This window comes from Natrix helvetica (genome assembly GCF_964273705.1).
Source record: "Natrix helvetica genome assembly, chromosome: 5".
NCBI classification, from domain to species: domain Eukaryota; kingdom Metazoa; phylum Chordata; class Lepidosauria; order Squamata; family Natricidae; genus Natrix; species Natrix helvetica.
Genome location: NC_138551.1, coordinates 139,955,160 through 139,973,550, shown reverse-complemented (window position 1 = coordinate 139,973,550; position 18,391 = coordinate 139,955,160). Strand labels below are relative to the sequence as shown.

The following is an 18,391-nucleotide window of genomic DNA, read 5'->3' as shown; positions in this document are numbered from 1 at the left end:
TCCGTCTCCGCATTCCCACTCCTGGTTCGCCCTCCCCAAATACCGTCATTGCATCATTGCAGTGTCACCTAGCAACAGAAATTTTGGGCTCAATTGCGATCGTTAGTGGAGGACTTCCCGTTCCCTTATTTTTTTATCCCTTGTGGGTTTTCTAATCAAAATGTGATTAGCCAAACAATAATCTAATAATCCCATTTCTGAGAGGAAAAGCATTCTAGGTCCCAGCCTCAAAGTTATTGCCATCCTTTCAACATTGCCTTGGCAAGAGAGAAAAATGAGGCCAATCAAGAGCCAAAGAAACCCCGGGCTACTTAGCAAGAGCAACAGCATCAGGACCCCCATGTGGTGGGCGCTACAAAGCCCCCCGAATCCAAGAGAGCTGACGGAGGGGGCAGGAGGCCAGCTGAGGGGAATCTCCCACCCCTTGCTAGAGGCTTGGCTCCCCTGCAGCCATCCAGCAACCGCTCAGTTAGGGCATCCTAAGGGTGGGAGGTCTGTGTGGGGAGGAGGGCAGCCCCCCTGCCACACCTCTAGCAAGGACGGAGGGGGGGTCACAGGGCTCTGCACCATTGACCCAAACAACACAAATAGGCAGGAATCAGGTGGGAAGAAGCGAGGAGGCAGGACGGCCGGAGCACCTGTTTTGCCAGACTTCCTAAGATGCCTGCCGGGATCCCTGTGGTGTCTCCCTTTTGTCTTCTCCCCTTGTCTTCATCTGCTCCATCCAGAACAGCCCCAAAGGAGGGAAAGGGGCCCTGCCAGAGCCACCTGTCAGAGTGGTAAGGCAGAGCATCCCAGGTGTTTCTATTTACCCTGCCAGTCTTCTTCCTTAAGGGAGAATTCCATAGCCTTCCCTTCCCTCTCCTTATCCTTTCCTTGTCTCTGTGTTACCAAACCTTTCCTTCCCAGCAGGGTGGGGAGCTCTGTCCATGAGGCACACCTGTGGCCTGAAAGGTAATCTTCCTCCCCCCCCAATGCAGAGGTGGAAGAGCAACAAGAGAATTAGAAGGGACCTCAGAGATCTTCTAGTCCAACCCCCTTGCTCAAACAGGAGACCCTGCACCATTTCAGACAGTTGGCTGTCCAATCTCTCCTTGAAAACCTCCAGTGATGGAGCACCCGTAACTTCTGGTGGCAAGCTGTTCCACTGGTTAATTGTCCTCACTGTCAGGAAATTTCTCCTTAATTCTAGGTTCCTTCTCTCCTTGATTAGTTTCCACCCATTGCTTCTAATCCTGTCTACTTTGGAAACCCCCCCCCCCTTTCCTTGTGACAGCCCCTCAAATACTGGAAGACCGCTATCATGTCACTCCAGGGCCTTCTCTAAACAAGCCATACCCAATCCCTGCAACCGTTCTTCACATGTTTCAGGCACATGTCATTTAGCCATTTGGCCACGTCATGCATGCAAATTCACTGGAAAAGTCAGTGGTGCTAGGAATGGTTAGTGGAAGAAGCTGAAGGGGAAGCAAAGAACAGGTTGGCTTGATAACATCAATCTGACCCAACAGTCGGGGCTTCTCAGGGCACCATGGAAAGCAATGGCCTACAGGTGTTGGACACGACTGAACAGGAGTTCTCTGAACAAGAACTCAAAATAATCTCTCCTCCTGCAGATGTGATCAAAGTTGACACAGTGGGAGCACAGAATCCTTCAGCCACAATTTCCACCGGGGTAATTTCCTGGATGAAAGCTTTCCTAGCTGTCAGACGGCTTCAAGCTGGGATTCAAAGGTTTCCAAAATAGACGAGGCTAGACTAGAATAGACTAGACTAGATTAGACTAGAATAGAATAGAATAGAGCCGGAGGGGACCTTGGAGGTCTTCTAGTCCAACCCCCTGCTCAAGCAGGAGAACCTATGTACCATCTCAAGACAAGTGACTGTCTAGTCTCTTCTCAGAAACCTCCAGTGATGGAGCAGCCCCAACTTCTGGTGGCCAGATGTTCCACTGGTTAATTGTCCTCACTGTCAGGAAGTTTCCCCTTAATTCTAGGTTGTTTTTCCTCTTTGTTTAGTTTCCATCCATTGTTTCTTGTCCTGCCCTCCGGTGCTTTGGAGAATAATTTGACCCCCCCCCCTCTTCCTTTGTGGCAGCCCCTCAAATACTGGAATACGGCTATCATGTCACCCGAATCCCTCCTTTCTTTAGACCAGCCAGGCCCAGAAAAGAGTCTTTAAAAAAAAAACATGGGAGATTGATCATCTGAGGTGGCTGAGCCTCCAGGTTGAGCAGCAATCTACCTTGAATGCTTTGGGATTTAGCAGCGGGAAGGAGCCAGGGCTCCTTAGGAGGAACTGATGCCTCCAGGTGTTCATCCTCCCCGTTTCATTTCTCCTTTCCCTTTTTAGTGGACCCCTTGTGGCCATGGCAACAGAGGGAATTGCTTCGGGCCAAACTCTGTTGCCCAGAAAATGCCCCAGGTGCTTTGGTGGGCCTGCAGCCAGGCTGAGTTGCCAGAAGGAGGCGCCGTTCCCATTTCCCTGCCAGGATCCTGGGAGGCCCTGCGGGGGACGAGGCCGAGGCCTTTGCTGCAATGGCGGTATCTATGGACGGAGAACCAGGGGTGGGAAAGGGGAGACGGAGAGCCAAAGAACGACCGGACGAGATCGAAATATATTTCATTGCACAGATTTCGGGCTAAATACCATTATGATCAATGGTGTGTACAGGTAGTCCTCGACTTACGACCGCTATTGAACCCAAACGTTATGTAACTAACCGAGATGTTTATTCAGTGAGTTTTGCCCCATTTACGACCGTTCTTCCTGCAGTTGTTAAGTGAATCACTGAGGTTGTTAAGTTAGTAATACGGTTGTTAAGTGGATAAGGGTTCCCCATCGGCTCTGCTTGTCAGGTGGCGGCAAAAGGGGATCACATGACCCCAGGACACGGCAACCGTCATAAATATTAACCCGTTGCCAAGCATCCGAATTTTGATCATGTGGCCACAGGGATGCTGCAGCGGTCACAAGCGTGAAAAATGATCATAAGTCAGTTTTTTCAATCCCGTTGTAACTTTGAATGGTCGCTAAATGAACTCTTGTAAATTGATAAATACCTGTAATATTTTTTAACAATGTGGAAAGAAAAACAGCTAAGAAGAACAAACCTGTTCAACCCCTCTCCACCCAGTGAGGGCAAAACACACAAACACACATGCACACGGCACAGAAGAAATTGATGTTTCTATTTTTATGGTGACTATGATCATGATTGATCACTTCTTTTTTTTATGTACAATGAGAGCTTATGCACTGAAGACAAATTCCTTGTCTGTCCAATCACACTTGGCCAATAAAGAATTCTCTCTTCTCTTCTCTTCTCTTCTCTTCTCTTCTCTTCTGCTCCGCTCCAGTCCAGTTTGATCCAGTCCATATTTTCTATTCTATTCTATTCTATTCTATTCTATTCTATTCTATTCTATTCTATATTCATATTCATATTCATATTCATATTCCTACTTATTTATTCTATTCTTATTCCTATTCCTATTCCTATTCCTATTCCTATTCCTATTCCTATTCCTAATAATAATAATAATAATAATAATAATAATAATAATAATAATAAACTTTTATTTCTAGACCGCACCCTTTCCTAGGCAGGACTCGGGGCAGTGTACAGTCATGTTAAAACCATATACAAATACATAGACATGAACGTAGACGTAGACGTAGACATAAACGTAGACGGAGGAGGTAAAAAATATACTGTACAATTCTAGTTAAAATACAAATACAATTAAAATTCCCTTAAAAAATTCCCCAATAAAATGTTTGCCAGGAGGTGGAAGAAGGAACTATCAATCGGCTAAGCCAGCTAGTCGGAACAGGTGAGTCTTGAGCTTCTGTCGGAAGGAGTGGAGGTCATTAGTCGTTCTAATATCGGGAGGGAGGTCATTCCAGAGGGTTGGGCCCATCACAGAGAAGGCTCTACTCCTAGGCGCCACCCGCTGGCACTGCTTGGCGGATGGCACCTGGAGGAGTCCCTCTCTGTGAGAGCGGATAGGTCGTAGAGATGTATGAGGTGAGATGCGGTCCTGCAGGTAACTAGGTCCCATGCCATGGAGCGCTTTGAAGATAGTAACCAACACCTTGAAACGCACCCGAAAAACCACAGGCAGCCAGTGCAGCTCGCGCAGGAAAGGTGTTATATGGGAGTATCTTGATCCTCCCATGATAACCCGCGCAGCCGCATTCTGAACTAGCTGTAGTCTTCGGGTGCATCTCAAGGGGAGCCCCATGTAGAGAGCATTGCAGTAGTCCAGGCGAGACGTCACCAGCGCATGAGTGACTGTGCATAGGGCGTCCCGATCCAATAGAGGGTGCAATTGGCGCACCAGGCGAACCTGGTAGAACGCCCCCCTCACCACGGCTGTCAGATGATCATCCATCGACAGCCGGGCATCAAGGAGGACGCCCAGATTGCGCGCCCGTTCCACGGGGGGCAATAATTCGCCCCCTATGGCCAGTGATGGCGTCAACTGGTTAAATTGGGGCGCCTGTAGCCACAGCCACTCAGTCTTGGAAGGGTTGAGTTTAAGTCTGTTGTCCCACATCCAGACCCGCACGGCTTCCAAACACCGGGGCAACATTTCGACGGCCTCGTTGGGGTGGTTTGGGGTGGAAATGTACAGCTGTGTATCATCAGCGTACAGATGGTATCCAACCCCAAAACCACGGATGATCTCACCCAGCGGCTTCATGTGTGCGTTGAACAGGAGGGGCGAGAGGACCGAACCCTGAGGCACCCCACAAGTGAGTGGCCTCAGGGTCGACCTCTGCTCCCCTGCCAACACACACTGCGTCCGGTCAGAGAGATAGGAGCGGAACCACCGCAGAACGGTGCCCCCCACGCCCATCTCTTCCAGCCGGCGCAATAAGATACCATGGTCGATGGTATCGAAAGCCGCTGATAGATCTAATAGGACCAGGATAGAGGAACAACCCCTATCTCTGGCCCTCCATAGATCATCTACCAACGCAACCAAGGCCGTCTCCGTGCTGTGACCGGGTCGAAAGCCGGACTGGCGCGGGTCAAGATAGACTGCTTCCTCCAGGTGACGTGGGAACTGTTGCGCCACCACACTCTCTACAACCTTCGCTAAAAAGGGAAGGTTGGAGACAGGACGGTAATTAGCTAGTTCCTCCGGATCCAGGGAAGGCCTCTTGAGCAGGGGCCTCACCACCGCCTCTTTCAAGGCGGTCGGCAAGGACCCCTCCTCCAGTGAAGCGTTCACCAGACCCAGGAGCCAGCCTCGTGTAACCTCCCAGGATGCCAGTACAAGCCAGGAGGGACACGGGTCCAGTAAACATGAGGTGGCTCGCAGTCACCCACGTAACCTGTCCAAGTCCTCGGGGGCAACAGAGTCAAACTCCTCCCAGCATGGTGTCTCAAGACTTGCTTCCGACGTCTCCCCTGGTCCACTGAAGGGGGCCCATCCACTTTGGATCTGATCGATTTTGTCCTGCAGATATTCCCCAAACTCCTCTGCTCTACCCTGTAACGGGGCTTCCCGCGACCTCTGAAATAAGTGAGAGCGGGTCACCCGAAACAGGGCGGCAGGGCGGTTATCCGCGGATGCAATAAGAGCGGCACAGTGTCTACGTTTGGCCGCTCTTAGAGCCACAAGATAGGTCCATAAATAGGCTCTTACCTGTGTTCGGTCAGATTCGGAGCGTGAGGACCTCCACCTGCTTTCTAGGCATCTCTTGTGGCGTTTCATCACCCTCAGCTCCTCGGTAAACCAAGGAGCCAGGGTGGTTCGTTGCCGCAAGAGAGGCCGCAAAGGCGCTACCCTGTCCAAGGCCCCCGCAGCCGCCTTATTCCAAGTGGCCACTAGGTCCTCCGTCCGGGAGCGGGTCAAGGCTACAGGAAGTGGCCCAAGCTCCGTCTGGAACCTATCCGGTTCCATCAGTCGCTTGGGGCGGAACCATCTGGGACAATCAGGTTCCACCTCCCCACGGTGGGGGGTAGCGCGGGGGAAGTCGAGCTGGAGAGAAGAGTGGTCTGACCATGACAGGGGTGTGATAACTATATCCCCTATTCCCAGATCACTCGTCCACTGTCCAGATACAAAAACAAGATCCAGTGTGTGTCCACCCTCGTGTGTGGGGCCCTGAATTAATTGGGACAGGTCCATGGCTGTCATGGAAGCTATGAACTCCCGAGCCACCTCGGAAGCTTCACCCGTCGACGGCAGATTGAAATCCCCCATAACCACAAGTTTGGGGGTATCAACTGCTGTCTCTGCGATGAGCTCGAGGAGCTCGGGCAGGGCCGCTGATGCATAGCGAGGAGCCAAGTATACAATCAGCAAGCCCAACTGCCTCCCTGGGCCCCATTTCACACCAAGGGACTCACACCCGGAGATCTGTGGCACAGTGAACTCCCTCGGTTCCAGACTCTCCCGTATAATTAACGCCACCCCGCCACCCTTACCCTGGGCCCGCGGCTGATGAAATGCACGGTAACCTGGCGGGCACATCTCCACGAGGGGCAAACCACCCTCGTGGCCCAGCCAGGTCTCCGTTATCCCTGCAAGGTCCGGCTCCCCCTCTGAGATCAACTCATTAATGAGGGGGGCCTTGTTAACAACGGACCTTGCATTGCAAAGCATCAGCCTCAGGCCCTGGCTCTGTAGGTCCTGACCACCTAAGCTGCGAGGGTTGGTACAAGCGACCGGGCGTGTCCAACAGCCACGGTCTCCCAACAGACTACGGGATTTTGTTCGGTCATCGCATCCACCCCTCCCCACGACCGTTGGAATAAAACAACCCTCTATAGGAATGTCATTTTCCCTCCCCCTCCACACTCCGCTCACTTCCTCCTTGACCTCACCTGTTCGCCTGGCTACAGTCCTCCTCCTGGCCTGATCCCTCCCACCCACCCTGGAACCCCCTAAAAAAGATAAAAAGCATTTGGTTAAAAAACCCCTGAGTCTTCGCTTCCTCCACCTCTCGGGGTTAACAAACCCGTCATTAAGGTGGGCCCTTGAGAGGGCGAAGGGCCATATCTACGAGAGGGGGGACTCCCGCAGCTGGAGCAGATCCGATCTCAAATATATGCTGGGAGCGATGCAACCAGGGCCAGGGTGCCATGGATGTTAAAATGAGTCAGCAGGCCAGGTTCCGCATCAGATGGTAAATAAAGGGATGATGAGAAGACAGTAGGAAGACGGTAAAAAAGATGGAGGCTGGGAGGCAGTCTATGGTGTAAGTAGGCAGACGAATTAAATAGATGTTTGATGGATTTTGATGGATTTTTTCTAGTGGGTTGATGGAAAATGGTGGGGGTAATCACGCAGGCACACACAGTAGTTGACTCAGATTCTATCCTATCCTATTCTATTCTCTATTCCTTATTCTATTCTATTTATTCTATTCCTATTCCTATCCTATTCTATCCTATTCTATTCCATAGGAGACCAGAGCAATTAGTAATCTTTGCAGCCTCTCTTTATCCCTTAATGTATTTTATTTAATAACTTAGTCATTGGATCGATTGCAGTCACTGAATGAGAAGCACTTGAATCCACCTTTTTTCTCTCTGTCATGACCAGGTTTTTCAGCTCCCTAGGAAAACCGATAATTCTTTAGAGGTAATCCTCTACTCACGACTACAATTGAGCCTGAAATTTATGTTATTGAATGTTAAGTGAGTTTTGCTCCATTTTGGAACTTTTCTCGCCTCCGTTTATATATTTATTATTTATTAAATGTCTATTGCACGGTTGTTGTTAAGTGAATCATTGCAATTAATAAGTTATTAACAAGGTGGTTAAGCAAATCTGGCTTCCCCATTGACTTTGCTTAACAACTGTCTTGCTTAGCAACAGAAATTTGGGGCTCAGTTGTGGTCGTAAGTTCAGGACTACCTCTATGCTGCCTAGAGAATTCTGGGAGTTGATGTCCACCCATCTTAAAGTGGTGAAGGTTGAGGAACACTGACTTAGTCCCAGAGGGGAATCTTTTCCATCAGTGGGGGATGTTGGAACTCATTGTTGGAATCCCAAAGATGCTCCCCCCCCCCCAAGAGGCAACTGGACTTTCTGATTTTTCTTTGAAGATGTTTTGCTTTTTATCCAAGAAGCTTCTTCAGCTCTGACTAGATGGTGGGGAATGGAAGGATTAGTATAAGTATCAATCCTTCCATTCCCCACCATCCAGTCAGAGTTGAAGAAGCTTCTTGGATGAGAAGTGAAGTGTCTTCACAGAAAAACCAGAAAGTCCAGTTGCCTCTTGGTGGGGGGGGGGCGGAGCACCTTTGGGACAACCATGATCTGGATGCCTCCAAAGGCATTGCTGGAATGTATTTTTATTCAACAACTACAGTAGTATTTAGCCAGTAAAGTGTTTAGAAGTTTGGAACTATGGTGTACACTCTATGCTCTTTTGTTCTAAGTTTCCTGTTTCCTGTTACAGTTAGATAATTGAGAAGTAAAGCACATGGTGATTGTACTCTGTTTCTTCTGTGGTGCTTTATACACAGAGAATTTCTACCCAGGGACCATCCTAACCTCACCCAGAGTGAGTTGCTTCTAAAACCCCACAAACAAGTGCTGGGGAAAGCTTTGTTTGTCTTGCCTGCCTGCCTGGGACTTACCCAGGAGGCATCGGGGCAGTGCCAAAACGTAACGGCTTCTTCTCCTTCCCATCTTTCACAGCCATCTGCATCGGAGATCCCAGCTGCAACTAAAAGGATAGCGACAGAGAACAGATGTAACCTGAGGGCCACAGAGGAAGGACTTTGTAATACTTGAAATGTGGCTATTGTAATACTGTTTTCTTGTATTTTAAATTTGCTTTTTCAATTGTATTGGTGATCATTTCACATAACCTTCAAGAAAAAGCCTCTCTTTCGGGAACCAGGACTGGCAGGGGAGCATTCAATATATTGTAGACAACAGTTTCGTTTTTAGCTGTTCTCAAGTCTCTGTGAAAGAAGAAAATAGTCCAGCCCAACCTTGGGAAGCGCTGAGGATGTATTTTTCCCAACCCCATTTTGATGTTTTCCCTTTTCAAATGGTTCCTTTACTTTATTCAGAATACAATTCTCTTTTCTATGGAAATGCTGTAATTCCTATGATGTAATTGAACAGATGATTACCGTATTTTTCGCACTATAAGGCTCTCCTGACTAAGACACCCCTAGCTTTTGGGGAGGAAAACAAGGAAAAAGAATCTGCTTCTGCCTCCCAGCAAACAGCCTGGGAGCTGGTCAGCTTCAGCACAGTGTGATTTAGCAGAAGCAGCCGATTGGCAGTTGGATCAGCCTCCTTCCAGGCGGCAGTGATTCGCTGCCTGTAACAGGCCAAAAATGGGATGCACAGCGGCTGAAAATGGGGCGTGCGGAGGCCAAAAACATGACACATGGAGGCCGAAAATGGGGTGCATGGAGGCGGCAATAGGCTGTTGCAGTGATAGGCTGCAACGGCAGTGATGGGCGACAATGATCCCCGCAGCCTGGAACAGTGGTATTTCGGGAGGCTGATCCAACCACCAATCAGCTGCTGGTGCTAAATCAGTCTGTGCTGAAGCTGACCAGGCTGTTTGCTGTTTGCTGCAAGGAGGCAAATTGCTGGGAGGCAGAGTCCAAACGGTGGGGGCTGGCAGGTGAGCAGGGCTTCAGCAACATTCACTCTATAAGACGCACAGACATTTTGTTGTGGCCCAGCAGGTGCCGTTGCCGCTGCCACCAGACTCCGAGAGTGAGGGTCCCTACGAGTCAGCTCCAGAGGAGATGGGGACCCTGGACTGGGTTCGGACGCTGAGCAGGGATCCGAGAGTCTGGTCGGCCACCAGGAGGTGCCTGAGGCATGGAGCAGCGGTGAGAGCCAGAGGAGGGGGGCTCCCAATGCCATGCCTTGGAGCAGCGGGGAGGAGTCACGAGACAGTGAGTCAGAACTCAGCAGGGAGTTTCTGGATGCTCGTTACCGCAGAGCCCATAGACATAAGGAGCGTGGGCGTAATTACCAGCGGTAAGAGCTCTCAGCTGCTGTTTGGGAGGCTCCTTTCCAGGTTATAAAAAGGGTTGATTGTGCATACGCCCTTTGCAGAAGTCAACAGAAGACTTATGCCAGAAGTTCTAGTCTGGAATTCTAGCAAGCTGGATAGCTGCTTTTGTGTTCTGTTCTTGTGGGTTTTGTCTTGGTGGCTTGCTGCCATGGAACCTTCTGTTGGTTTGTGCAATAAACCTTGTTCCCTTGTACTGTTCCGGAGTGTGTGTTCTGTGTGGGCAATGGAGGAAGGGGGGTCAGAACAGTTTGACTGCTGCCCCAAATGAACCTCCATTCAGCAATAATGGAGCAACTCCAGGCGGAGAATGCCCTCTTCGCACAGCAACTTGCCTTGTTAACAGCGCAAGTTGCACAGCTGTCTGCTCCTGTCAACCCCCCACCCCCCCAGCAGCAATGGAGGAAATTCCCAGTGGCCATGCCGGATAAGTTTGATGTCAGTCCAAAACTTTTCTCGGCGTTCCTGGGCCAATGCTGGTTGTTATCGGCTTGAGAGCGGAGGACTTTCCCACCGACCAGACGAAGGTGGGATTTATTATTAGCTTGCTCTCAGACACAGCAGTGAGGTGGGCTACTCCTTTGCTGTCTCAGCCGAGCCCCCTGCTGAACGACTTTCAGGGCTTTTGTACTCATCTTCGGCTGACGTTTGAGGATCCCATCAAGGGAGAAACAGCCTCCAGACTCCTGAAAGAGTTGCACCAAGGGCGTGGTTCTTTACTGGACTACGTTAGCGAGTTCCGGCTGCTCAGTCAGGACTCTGAGTAGAATGAGCCAGCCCTTATGGATGCTTTTCAGGACGGCCTGTCAGATGAACTGCAGGACGAGCTGGTGAGAGTGGACAGGCCTCCAACATTTGATGCGTTGGTTCATTTATGCCTCCGGATTAATGGCCGGCTGCAGAGGCGGAGGCCTCGCCGAGTGTCCTGGGAGGTTACGAGAGTGCCAGTTCCACAGGAGACTCCTGTCACACAGGAGGAGCCCATGGAGTTGGGTGCAGCCAGACCCCGCTTGTCACGCACGGAGATGGATAGACGGCGTGCAGGGGGGTTGTGTTTTTACTGTGGGGATCCGGGACATCTGGCTATGGTTTGCCCCAAGAAGGGAGGTAGAGGGGCTGCACGGTCTATGGCCTCCCCTCAACGACGAACCTCCGTATCGGGAAACGGGGGAAGCCCGATCTGAGGAAGACTTCGGGTCGGGCACAGGCCAGAACAGAGGCGGAGGGGCCTCCATGGCATATGATTTTAGCAGCGCACATTCTCTTGTCAGGTAGTCCTCAGGGAATTCCAGCCCATGCCTTGGTCGATTCCGGGGCTACCACAAACTTTATGGATGCAGCGTTTGCTACAAAATACGACGTCCCTCTGTGTCCAGTAGACCCTCCGAGGCGAGTGGAGACCATTGACGGTCGGGTGCTTCTGTCTGGGCCCATCAAGAACGCCACGCAGCCTTTGTGCCTGATCCTCGGGGAGCATGAGGAGGCCATCCAATTTTACATGGCTTCGGGTCTGCATTTCCCTGTGGTTTTGGGCTTGGCTTGGCTGCGGGCGCACGACCCCAGATCTACTGGTCGCAGAACCGCATCTTGTTCCCGTCTTTGCAATGCGTCGACCACACCCGTCATGTTTGTGCGGCTCAGGTGCCCAGTTCGGCCGAGGTGACAGTGCCGCCGGATTTAGCGGAGTTCGCGGATGCTTTTAGCGAACAGGAGGTGGATCAACTGCCACTGCACTGGCCTTACGACTGTCCCATTGACCTGGTACCTGATGCGAAACTCCCGATGGGCCGCTTATACTCCATGTCTGAACCGGAGTTGGCTGCATTGCGGGACTTCATTGACAAGAACCTTGCCCGGGGTTTTATCCGGCCTTCGTCTTCGCCCTTGTGTGCCCCGGTTTTGTTCGTCAAAAAGAAGACCGGGGATCTAAGACTTTGCTGCGATTACCGGCGCTTGAATGCCATCACGATCCGTAATCGCTACCCGCTGCCTCTGATTCCCGAGTTATTGGAGCGGCTCTGGGAGGCAGCAGTGTTTACAAAACTGGACTTGCATGGGGCTTACAATCTGGTCCGAGTCAGGGTGGGGGACGAATGGAAGACAGCCTTTGGCACCCGATACAGACATTTCGAGTACACAGTCATGCCATTCGGGTTGACCAATGCCCCAGCTGTCTTCCAACATTTTATGAATGATATCTTTCGGGACTTTTTGGATCAGTTTGTCGTCATTTACCTGGACGACATCTTGATCTACTCCACGTCTCGGAAGGATCATCAACATCACTTGCGTCAGGTCCTGCAGCGACTTCGAGAGCATCACTTATTTGCCAAGCTGGAGAAGTGTCAGTTCTGGCCGACCACCATCGAGTTCCTGGGGCACCGTATATCCCCTGAAGGAATTGCGATGGAGCCAGGCAAGGTGGAGGCGTTACGAAGTTGGCAATCTCCTCGAAGGATGAAAGACGTTCAGAGACTCCTTGGGTTTGCCAACTATTACCGGTCCTTCATCCCCGGCTTTGATTTCTTGACCGCGCCCCTCACTCGGCTCCTACAAAAGAAAGTGTCATTTCACTGGGGGTCCATGGAACAACAAGCGTTCGTGGCCTTGAAGCGCGCTTTTACAAAGGAGCCGATCTTGAAACACCCTGATCCCCATCGCCCCTTTGTAGTTGAGGCAGATGCGTCTGACATCGCGGTGGGGGCGGTGTTATTGCAGGCTCACGCCCCTGATGGTACCCTTTTTCCTTGCGCTTATTACTCTCAGAAACTCAATCCTTCCGAGCACAACTATACCATCTGGGAGAAGGAGTTGCTGGCTATCAAGGCGGCATTCGAAGCCTGGCGACATCACCTGGAGGGGGCCAGGCATCAGGTCGAAGTCCGGATGGACCATTGGAATTTGGAGTTTTTGACAACAGCGCGTAAGCTGAATCAACGCCAGATCCGGTGGTCTCTATTTTTTTGCCCGGTTCCATTTCAAGGTCACGTATATCCCTAGTGCCTTGAACCAAAGGGCGGATGCCCTGTCTAGAAAGCCGGAGTACTCAGACCCTGCAGATTCACTTCCCCCCCCCCCGGACGGTCCTACCCGTCGAGTCCTTTGCTGCAATCCAAGAATCCGTGGATTTACGGTCTTTGATACGGGATGCACAGCGGAACGACAAGTGGGTGGAACAACGGCGGGCAGAGGTAGGGCCGACATCCCCGTGGACCTTTGACAAGGACCTTTTGAGGTATCGGGATCGGCTCTACGTGCCTGCAGGACTGCTCCATGGATTGGTTCTCTCCCAATGTCATGACACTCCAGCAGCAGGACATTTTGGCCTGTTGAAAACCTTGCTCCTGGTTTCCCATACTTTTTGGTGGCCTCGCCTGCGACACGCTGTGCAGACGTACGTCACGTCGTGTGTGTAGTGTCGACAGGCCAAATCAGCAACGGGAGCTCCTCCAGGCTTGCTACAGCCATTGCCGAGCCCGGACAGACCCTGGGGAGCTGTGTCCATGGACTTCTTGATGGAACTGCTTCCGTTGTCCGGTTTCACTACGGTCCTGGTGGTGGTGGACATGCTCACCAAGATGGTGCATTTCATCCCCTGCCGGAGATTGCCGACAGCCTGCGCCACCGCCCGCATGTTCATCCAGCACGTGTTCCGGCTGCACGGCCTACCTGACCGGGTCATCTCCGATCATGGTACACAATTTACGGCCCAGTTCTGGAAAGGGCTGATGGCCACTCTTGACGTCCAAGTGTGTTTATCCTTGGTGCACCATCCCGAAACCGATGGGGAGACGGCAAAGGTGATTGGGATTCTGGAACAATATCTGCGCTGCTTCGTGAACCAGCAGCAGAACAATTGGGCGGAGTACCTAGCCGTGGCGGAATTTGTGTTTAACAACTCGCAGCACACCTCCACACGGACGACGCCTTTCATGGCGAACGTAAGGTACCACCCTCGTTTTTTCCCTCTCACCCCTGTGGACTCTCCGGTACCCGCAGCGCAGGATTTCCTCTCTGAGCTTCAGGCGGTTCACCAGATGGTGCGCCGCTATTTGAATCAGGCGAAGGAGGATTACAAGCGGGTGGTGGACAGGTCTCGCCGTGCGGTGCCGGAATTGGCTGTGGGGGATCGCGTGTGGCTGTCCACGTGGCATCTTCCGTCCCATCGGCCTACGAGGAAGTTAGACCACCAGTATCTTGGGCCGTTCCCTGTGGAGGCCGTTATCAACCCGGTGGCTTATCGCCTGACCCTCCCGCGCTCGATGCGAGTACACCCGGTGTTCCATCACTCCCTCCTGATCCCTGAGCGGTTGGATTGTCCTTTCCGACGTCCCTCTTCACCCCTGCCATCGTCGCGTGAGGTGCACACACAACCATCGCACAGAGTGACCCGGATCCGTGACTCGAGATGGCTCAAGGGTCGGTTCCAGTATTTGGTCGACTGGGCGGACGAGGACTTGGACGGGGGGACCTGGACCGATGTGACGGCTGTGCATGCTCCAGCTTTGGTGCGGGCCTATCATGTACAATTTCCCTCACGACCGCATCCCGAGCGTCAGGCCCGGGGGAAGGGCCCTGCGGTGAGGGATAGTGTTGTGGCCCAGCAGGTGCTGTTGCCGCTGCCACCAGACTCCGAGAGTGAGTGTCCCTACGAGTCAGCTCCAGAGGAGATGGGGGACCCTGGACAGGGTTCGGACGCTGAGCAGGGATCCGAGAGTCTGGTCGGCCACCAGGAGGCTCCTTTCCAGGTTATAAAAAGGGTTGACTGTGCATACGCCCTTTGCAGCAGTCAACAGAAGACTTATGCCAGAAGTTCTAGTCTGGAATTCTAGCAAGCTGGATAGCTGCTTTTGTGTTCTGTTCTTGTGAGTTTTGTCTTGGTGGCTTGCTGCCACGGAACCTTCTGTTGGTTTGTGCAATAAACCTTGTTCCCTTGTACTGTTCCAGAGTGTGTGTTCTGTGTGGGCAACGGAGGAAGGGGAGGGGTCAGAACACATTTCCACCCATTTGGGGGGGGGTGCGTCTTATAGATGGAAGAATACGGTATTTTTAAACCAATCAAGTTTTGCTTTGAAGTTTTTGGTGGTACAAACTATAAAAGCAAGTGAAATCCATTTCTGGAGGTTCCTCCTTTTCATAGGGAGAACACACTTTATCAAGGTAATAAAGTGCTCTTAAATGAACTTCCGACTCGATTGTTTATTGGAAAAGATAAACTTGAGGTAGAATCTAAGGCCAGATTTGGCCATTGATAAGTTCTGAGCGATTGAAGGGAGGCCAGGCTTGAGTGACATCTAACAGCTCTTTATTTACTGTGAAGCAACTGAACTCCCTGGCTGACACCGCTCATTTTATAGGAAACTGCTCAGCCAAACAGCCAATCAGGAGAGAGTATTTTCCCGCTCCAACAGAGGACCAGACAGAGAACTTCAGCTGACAACTATATACAATACATAACACCCCTTCCCACCAAGATGGAGCATTATGGTGATTAAAATAACAACATATGTAGTCTTTTAGGTAGGCAGGGCGGTGATGTGTCCGTCCCAACCTACGAGGTTCCATCTCAAGACCACTAGCTCCAGAGCCTAGACTAGGCGGAGTGGCTGCTTCAGGTATAGCTTGTGGCGGCAGCAAGGGCTCGGTCCCTGGTGCTTCCAACACAAGAGGAACTGAGTCAGCAGGCATCTGTCATTCACCACAGTCCCTTGTCGGTACTGTTATTTCTGGTGGCGGAGTCCCTTCTGGCTAGCGACAGACAGAGGTTCTGAGGCAGCCATGCAGTTGGTCGATGCGGTGGCACCACAACCTGCCATCTTTGAGTGCCACCCTGTAGAAACACAGCCCAATAATTTCCACTACACATGCAGGAATCCAGTAAGGGCCCCCGGCATAGTTGTGGGCATAGACAAAGTCACCCAGTGAGAATGACCGGAGCTGGTTGGTCAAGTCTGCAGAAGTTGTCTGAGGAATAGTCCATGTGCAGCCGGTCCAAGTCGGTCTGCAGGCGGCAACCCATTAAGAGTTTGGCCGAACTCCTATTAGTGGTGGAGCTTGGTGTGACATGTTGGACCAGGAAGTACTCAGTTATCCGTGCTTGCCAATCCCCCAGGCCCATGCTTGCCAGTGCTTCCTTTGTTGATTGGACCATCCGCTCAGCCTGCCCGTTGCTAGCAGGATGAAATGGTGCAATCAGGGCATGTTGAATGCCGTGACCCACCAGGAAGAGCTTGAACTGCCTTGATGTCAGCTGTGGCCCGTTGTCTGAAATGAGGACATCTGGCAGTCTGTGAGTCGCAAATAGCCTATTAAGGGCCCTGATCATGGCATCCAAGGTGGTCGATGTCATGAGTCCCACCTCAAGCCACTTTGAGTAGGCATCCACAACCACCATAAAAGTCTGTCCGTGAAAAGGCCCCGTAAAGTCAATATGCACCCTCGACCAAGGTGTCTTGGGTGCTTCCCACTCACGTGCTGGGGTGGAAGGGGGCTGGCCTTGACTCTTGGCAAGGCTGACAAGATGCGACCCAATCAGTGATGCCCTTGTCTAAGTTGGGCCACCAGGCATAACTGCGGGCAAGTGCCTTCATCCGCATGATGCCTGCTGGCCTAGAGGAAGAGCTGCCAAAACTGGCCACCGCAGCCTCTGGGGTACCACCACACAACCCCCCCCCCCAGAGTAGGCAGCCCCCTTGGGCGGAGAACTCATGTTGTGGAAGGGAAGGGACACTGTGCTGACTGGCCCCCTTGGCCACCCCCTCCACACCCAGTTGAGCACTTAGGCGATGACGTGGTCCTTGGCGGAGTGTGCAGAAATCTCCGATGCCAAAATAGGACCAGATGGCAGGTCTTCCATTAATAAAACAGATGATGCTGGAACCGGATCCCCCACAACCATCATCACAACCTGAAAAAGGTCCTCATAGTTACGGCCATCGCAACGTTCTCACAGTCTCATGATCAACCTTTGGGCCTTGGCAACCAACATGTATTTGCCAGAGTTGCCGTCTTTCACTCGTGTGGCCTCCACTGGCCACTTTCCCAGCCGCTCCCAAAAAACGGAGTCGATGGGAGATGCCTGTTTCCCTTAAGGATCTCAGGGTTCCTTCCGCAACTGCAGTGGTTTCTTTACCATCTGGGGCACAAGAGGTCGGAAAATTGGCTGTGACTCACTGAAGGACAGTCCTTTGGATGGAATGGCCTGGGGTCTTCTGCTTGAGCAGTGGGTTGGGCTAGATGACCTCCAAAGTCCCTTCCAGCTCTATTCTGATTGAATCTTAAGGGCAGGAGCCTCATTGTCAAAAACTGCCCTGAGAACAACAGGTTGTCCTCGACTTACAGTGATTTATTTAGTGACTGAAGTTACAACAACACTGAGAAAAATGACTCAGGATGAATTTTCACACCTATGACGGCTGCAGCACCCCGTGGTCACGTGATGAAAACTCTGGCACTTGGGAACTGGCATGCATTTATGACAGCTGCCATACATTAGAGTCATGGAGATTTGCTTAACGACCACTTGATTTACTTAACGACTGCACTTATTTGCTTAGCAACTGTGGCAAAAAGGTTGTAAAATGAAACAGAACTTGCTTAGCAACAGAAATTGTGGTCATAAGTGGAGGACTACCTTTATTGCCTCATAGTCCATTCTAATTTATATTCAAAGACGTTCAGGATCCCATAATTAGAATGTCCCCTTTTCTCTCCCTTCTGCTCGCTTCCTGGGAGCCGGGAGCAAAGTCCTTCTGAAGGGCTTATTTCTAGGGCTTCTGGGGCTGGAAGCAGCCTGAGATGACTGAGGGGAACCCCCCAGATCAGGCCTTCAAGGGTTGCACTGCTGGGCTTCCCACCTTGTAGAGAGGGAGACCCTCTTTCTTTCCTCTGATGGAGTTTGAGACACACCTGATCTCCTGCTTACAACTATTCACCTGGTGTAGCTACAAGGAGCCCAATCTCCTCAGGATGCAGTCTGACCCTCCTATGGGGTTTCTCCACCCACATCTTCTGGACTCCAGTCTCAACCTGGCCCATGCACTGGGGAAAAGAACCGGGTGTTTCTGCTGTGCTTATCACCCAAAAAACAGGATGGAGACAGGATGGTGGATCTCATGGAAAAGCCTCTTTCACAGGACAGGAGCAGCTATGGGAAAGGTGAACTAAGTAGGTCTCCTTGGATGAGAACATCTAAGCAAGAGGACCTGGAGGCCGCCACCTTCTCTGGCTTGGTGGGATGGCCAATGGTTCTCATGGAGATTATCAAATATTTATTTATTTATTTATTTTATTTATTTGACTTATCAGTCGCCCCCTCTCCGCAAAGGGACTCGGGGCGACGTACAATCAAAACAGATATACAGATGTGGCATGG

The 18,391-nt window shown here is 51.4% G+C and overlaps 1 protein-coding gene across 1 annotated transcript in view; it reads right to left on the bottom strand.

Moving 5' to 3' along the window:
* The window catches only part of LOC309392724 (vomeronasal type-2 receptor 1-like), a gene marked incomplete at its 5' end in the record, with an annotated part of 79,313 nt that extends 67,670 nt beyond the window's left edge, over window positions 1-11,643 (bottom strand). Inside the window, 2 exons of the mRNA XM_081954151.1 lie at window positions 8,609-8,697; window positions 11,587-11,643. Of these exons, the coding sequence (XP_081810277.1) occupies window positions 8,609-8,697; window positions 11,587-11,643 (146 nt within the window). The remainder of the gene's footprint in view (window positions 1-8,608; window positions 8,698-11,586) is intronic.
* Window positions 11,644-18,391: the final 6,748 nt, after the last annotated feature.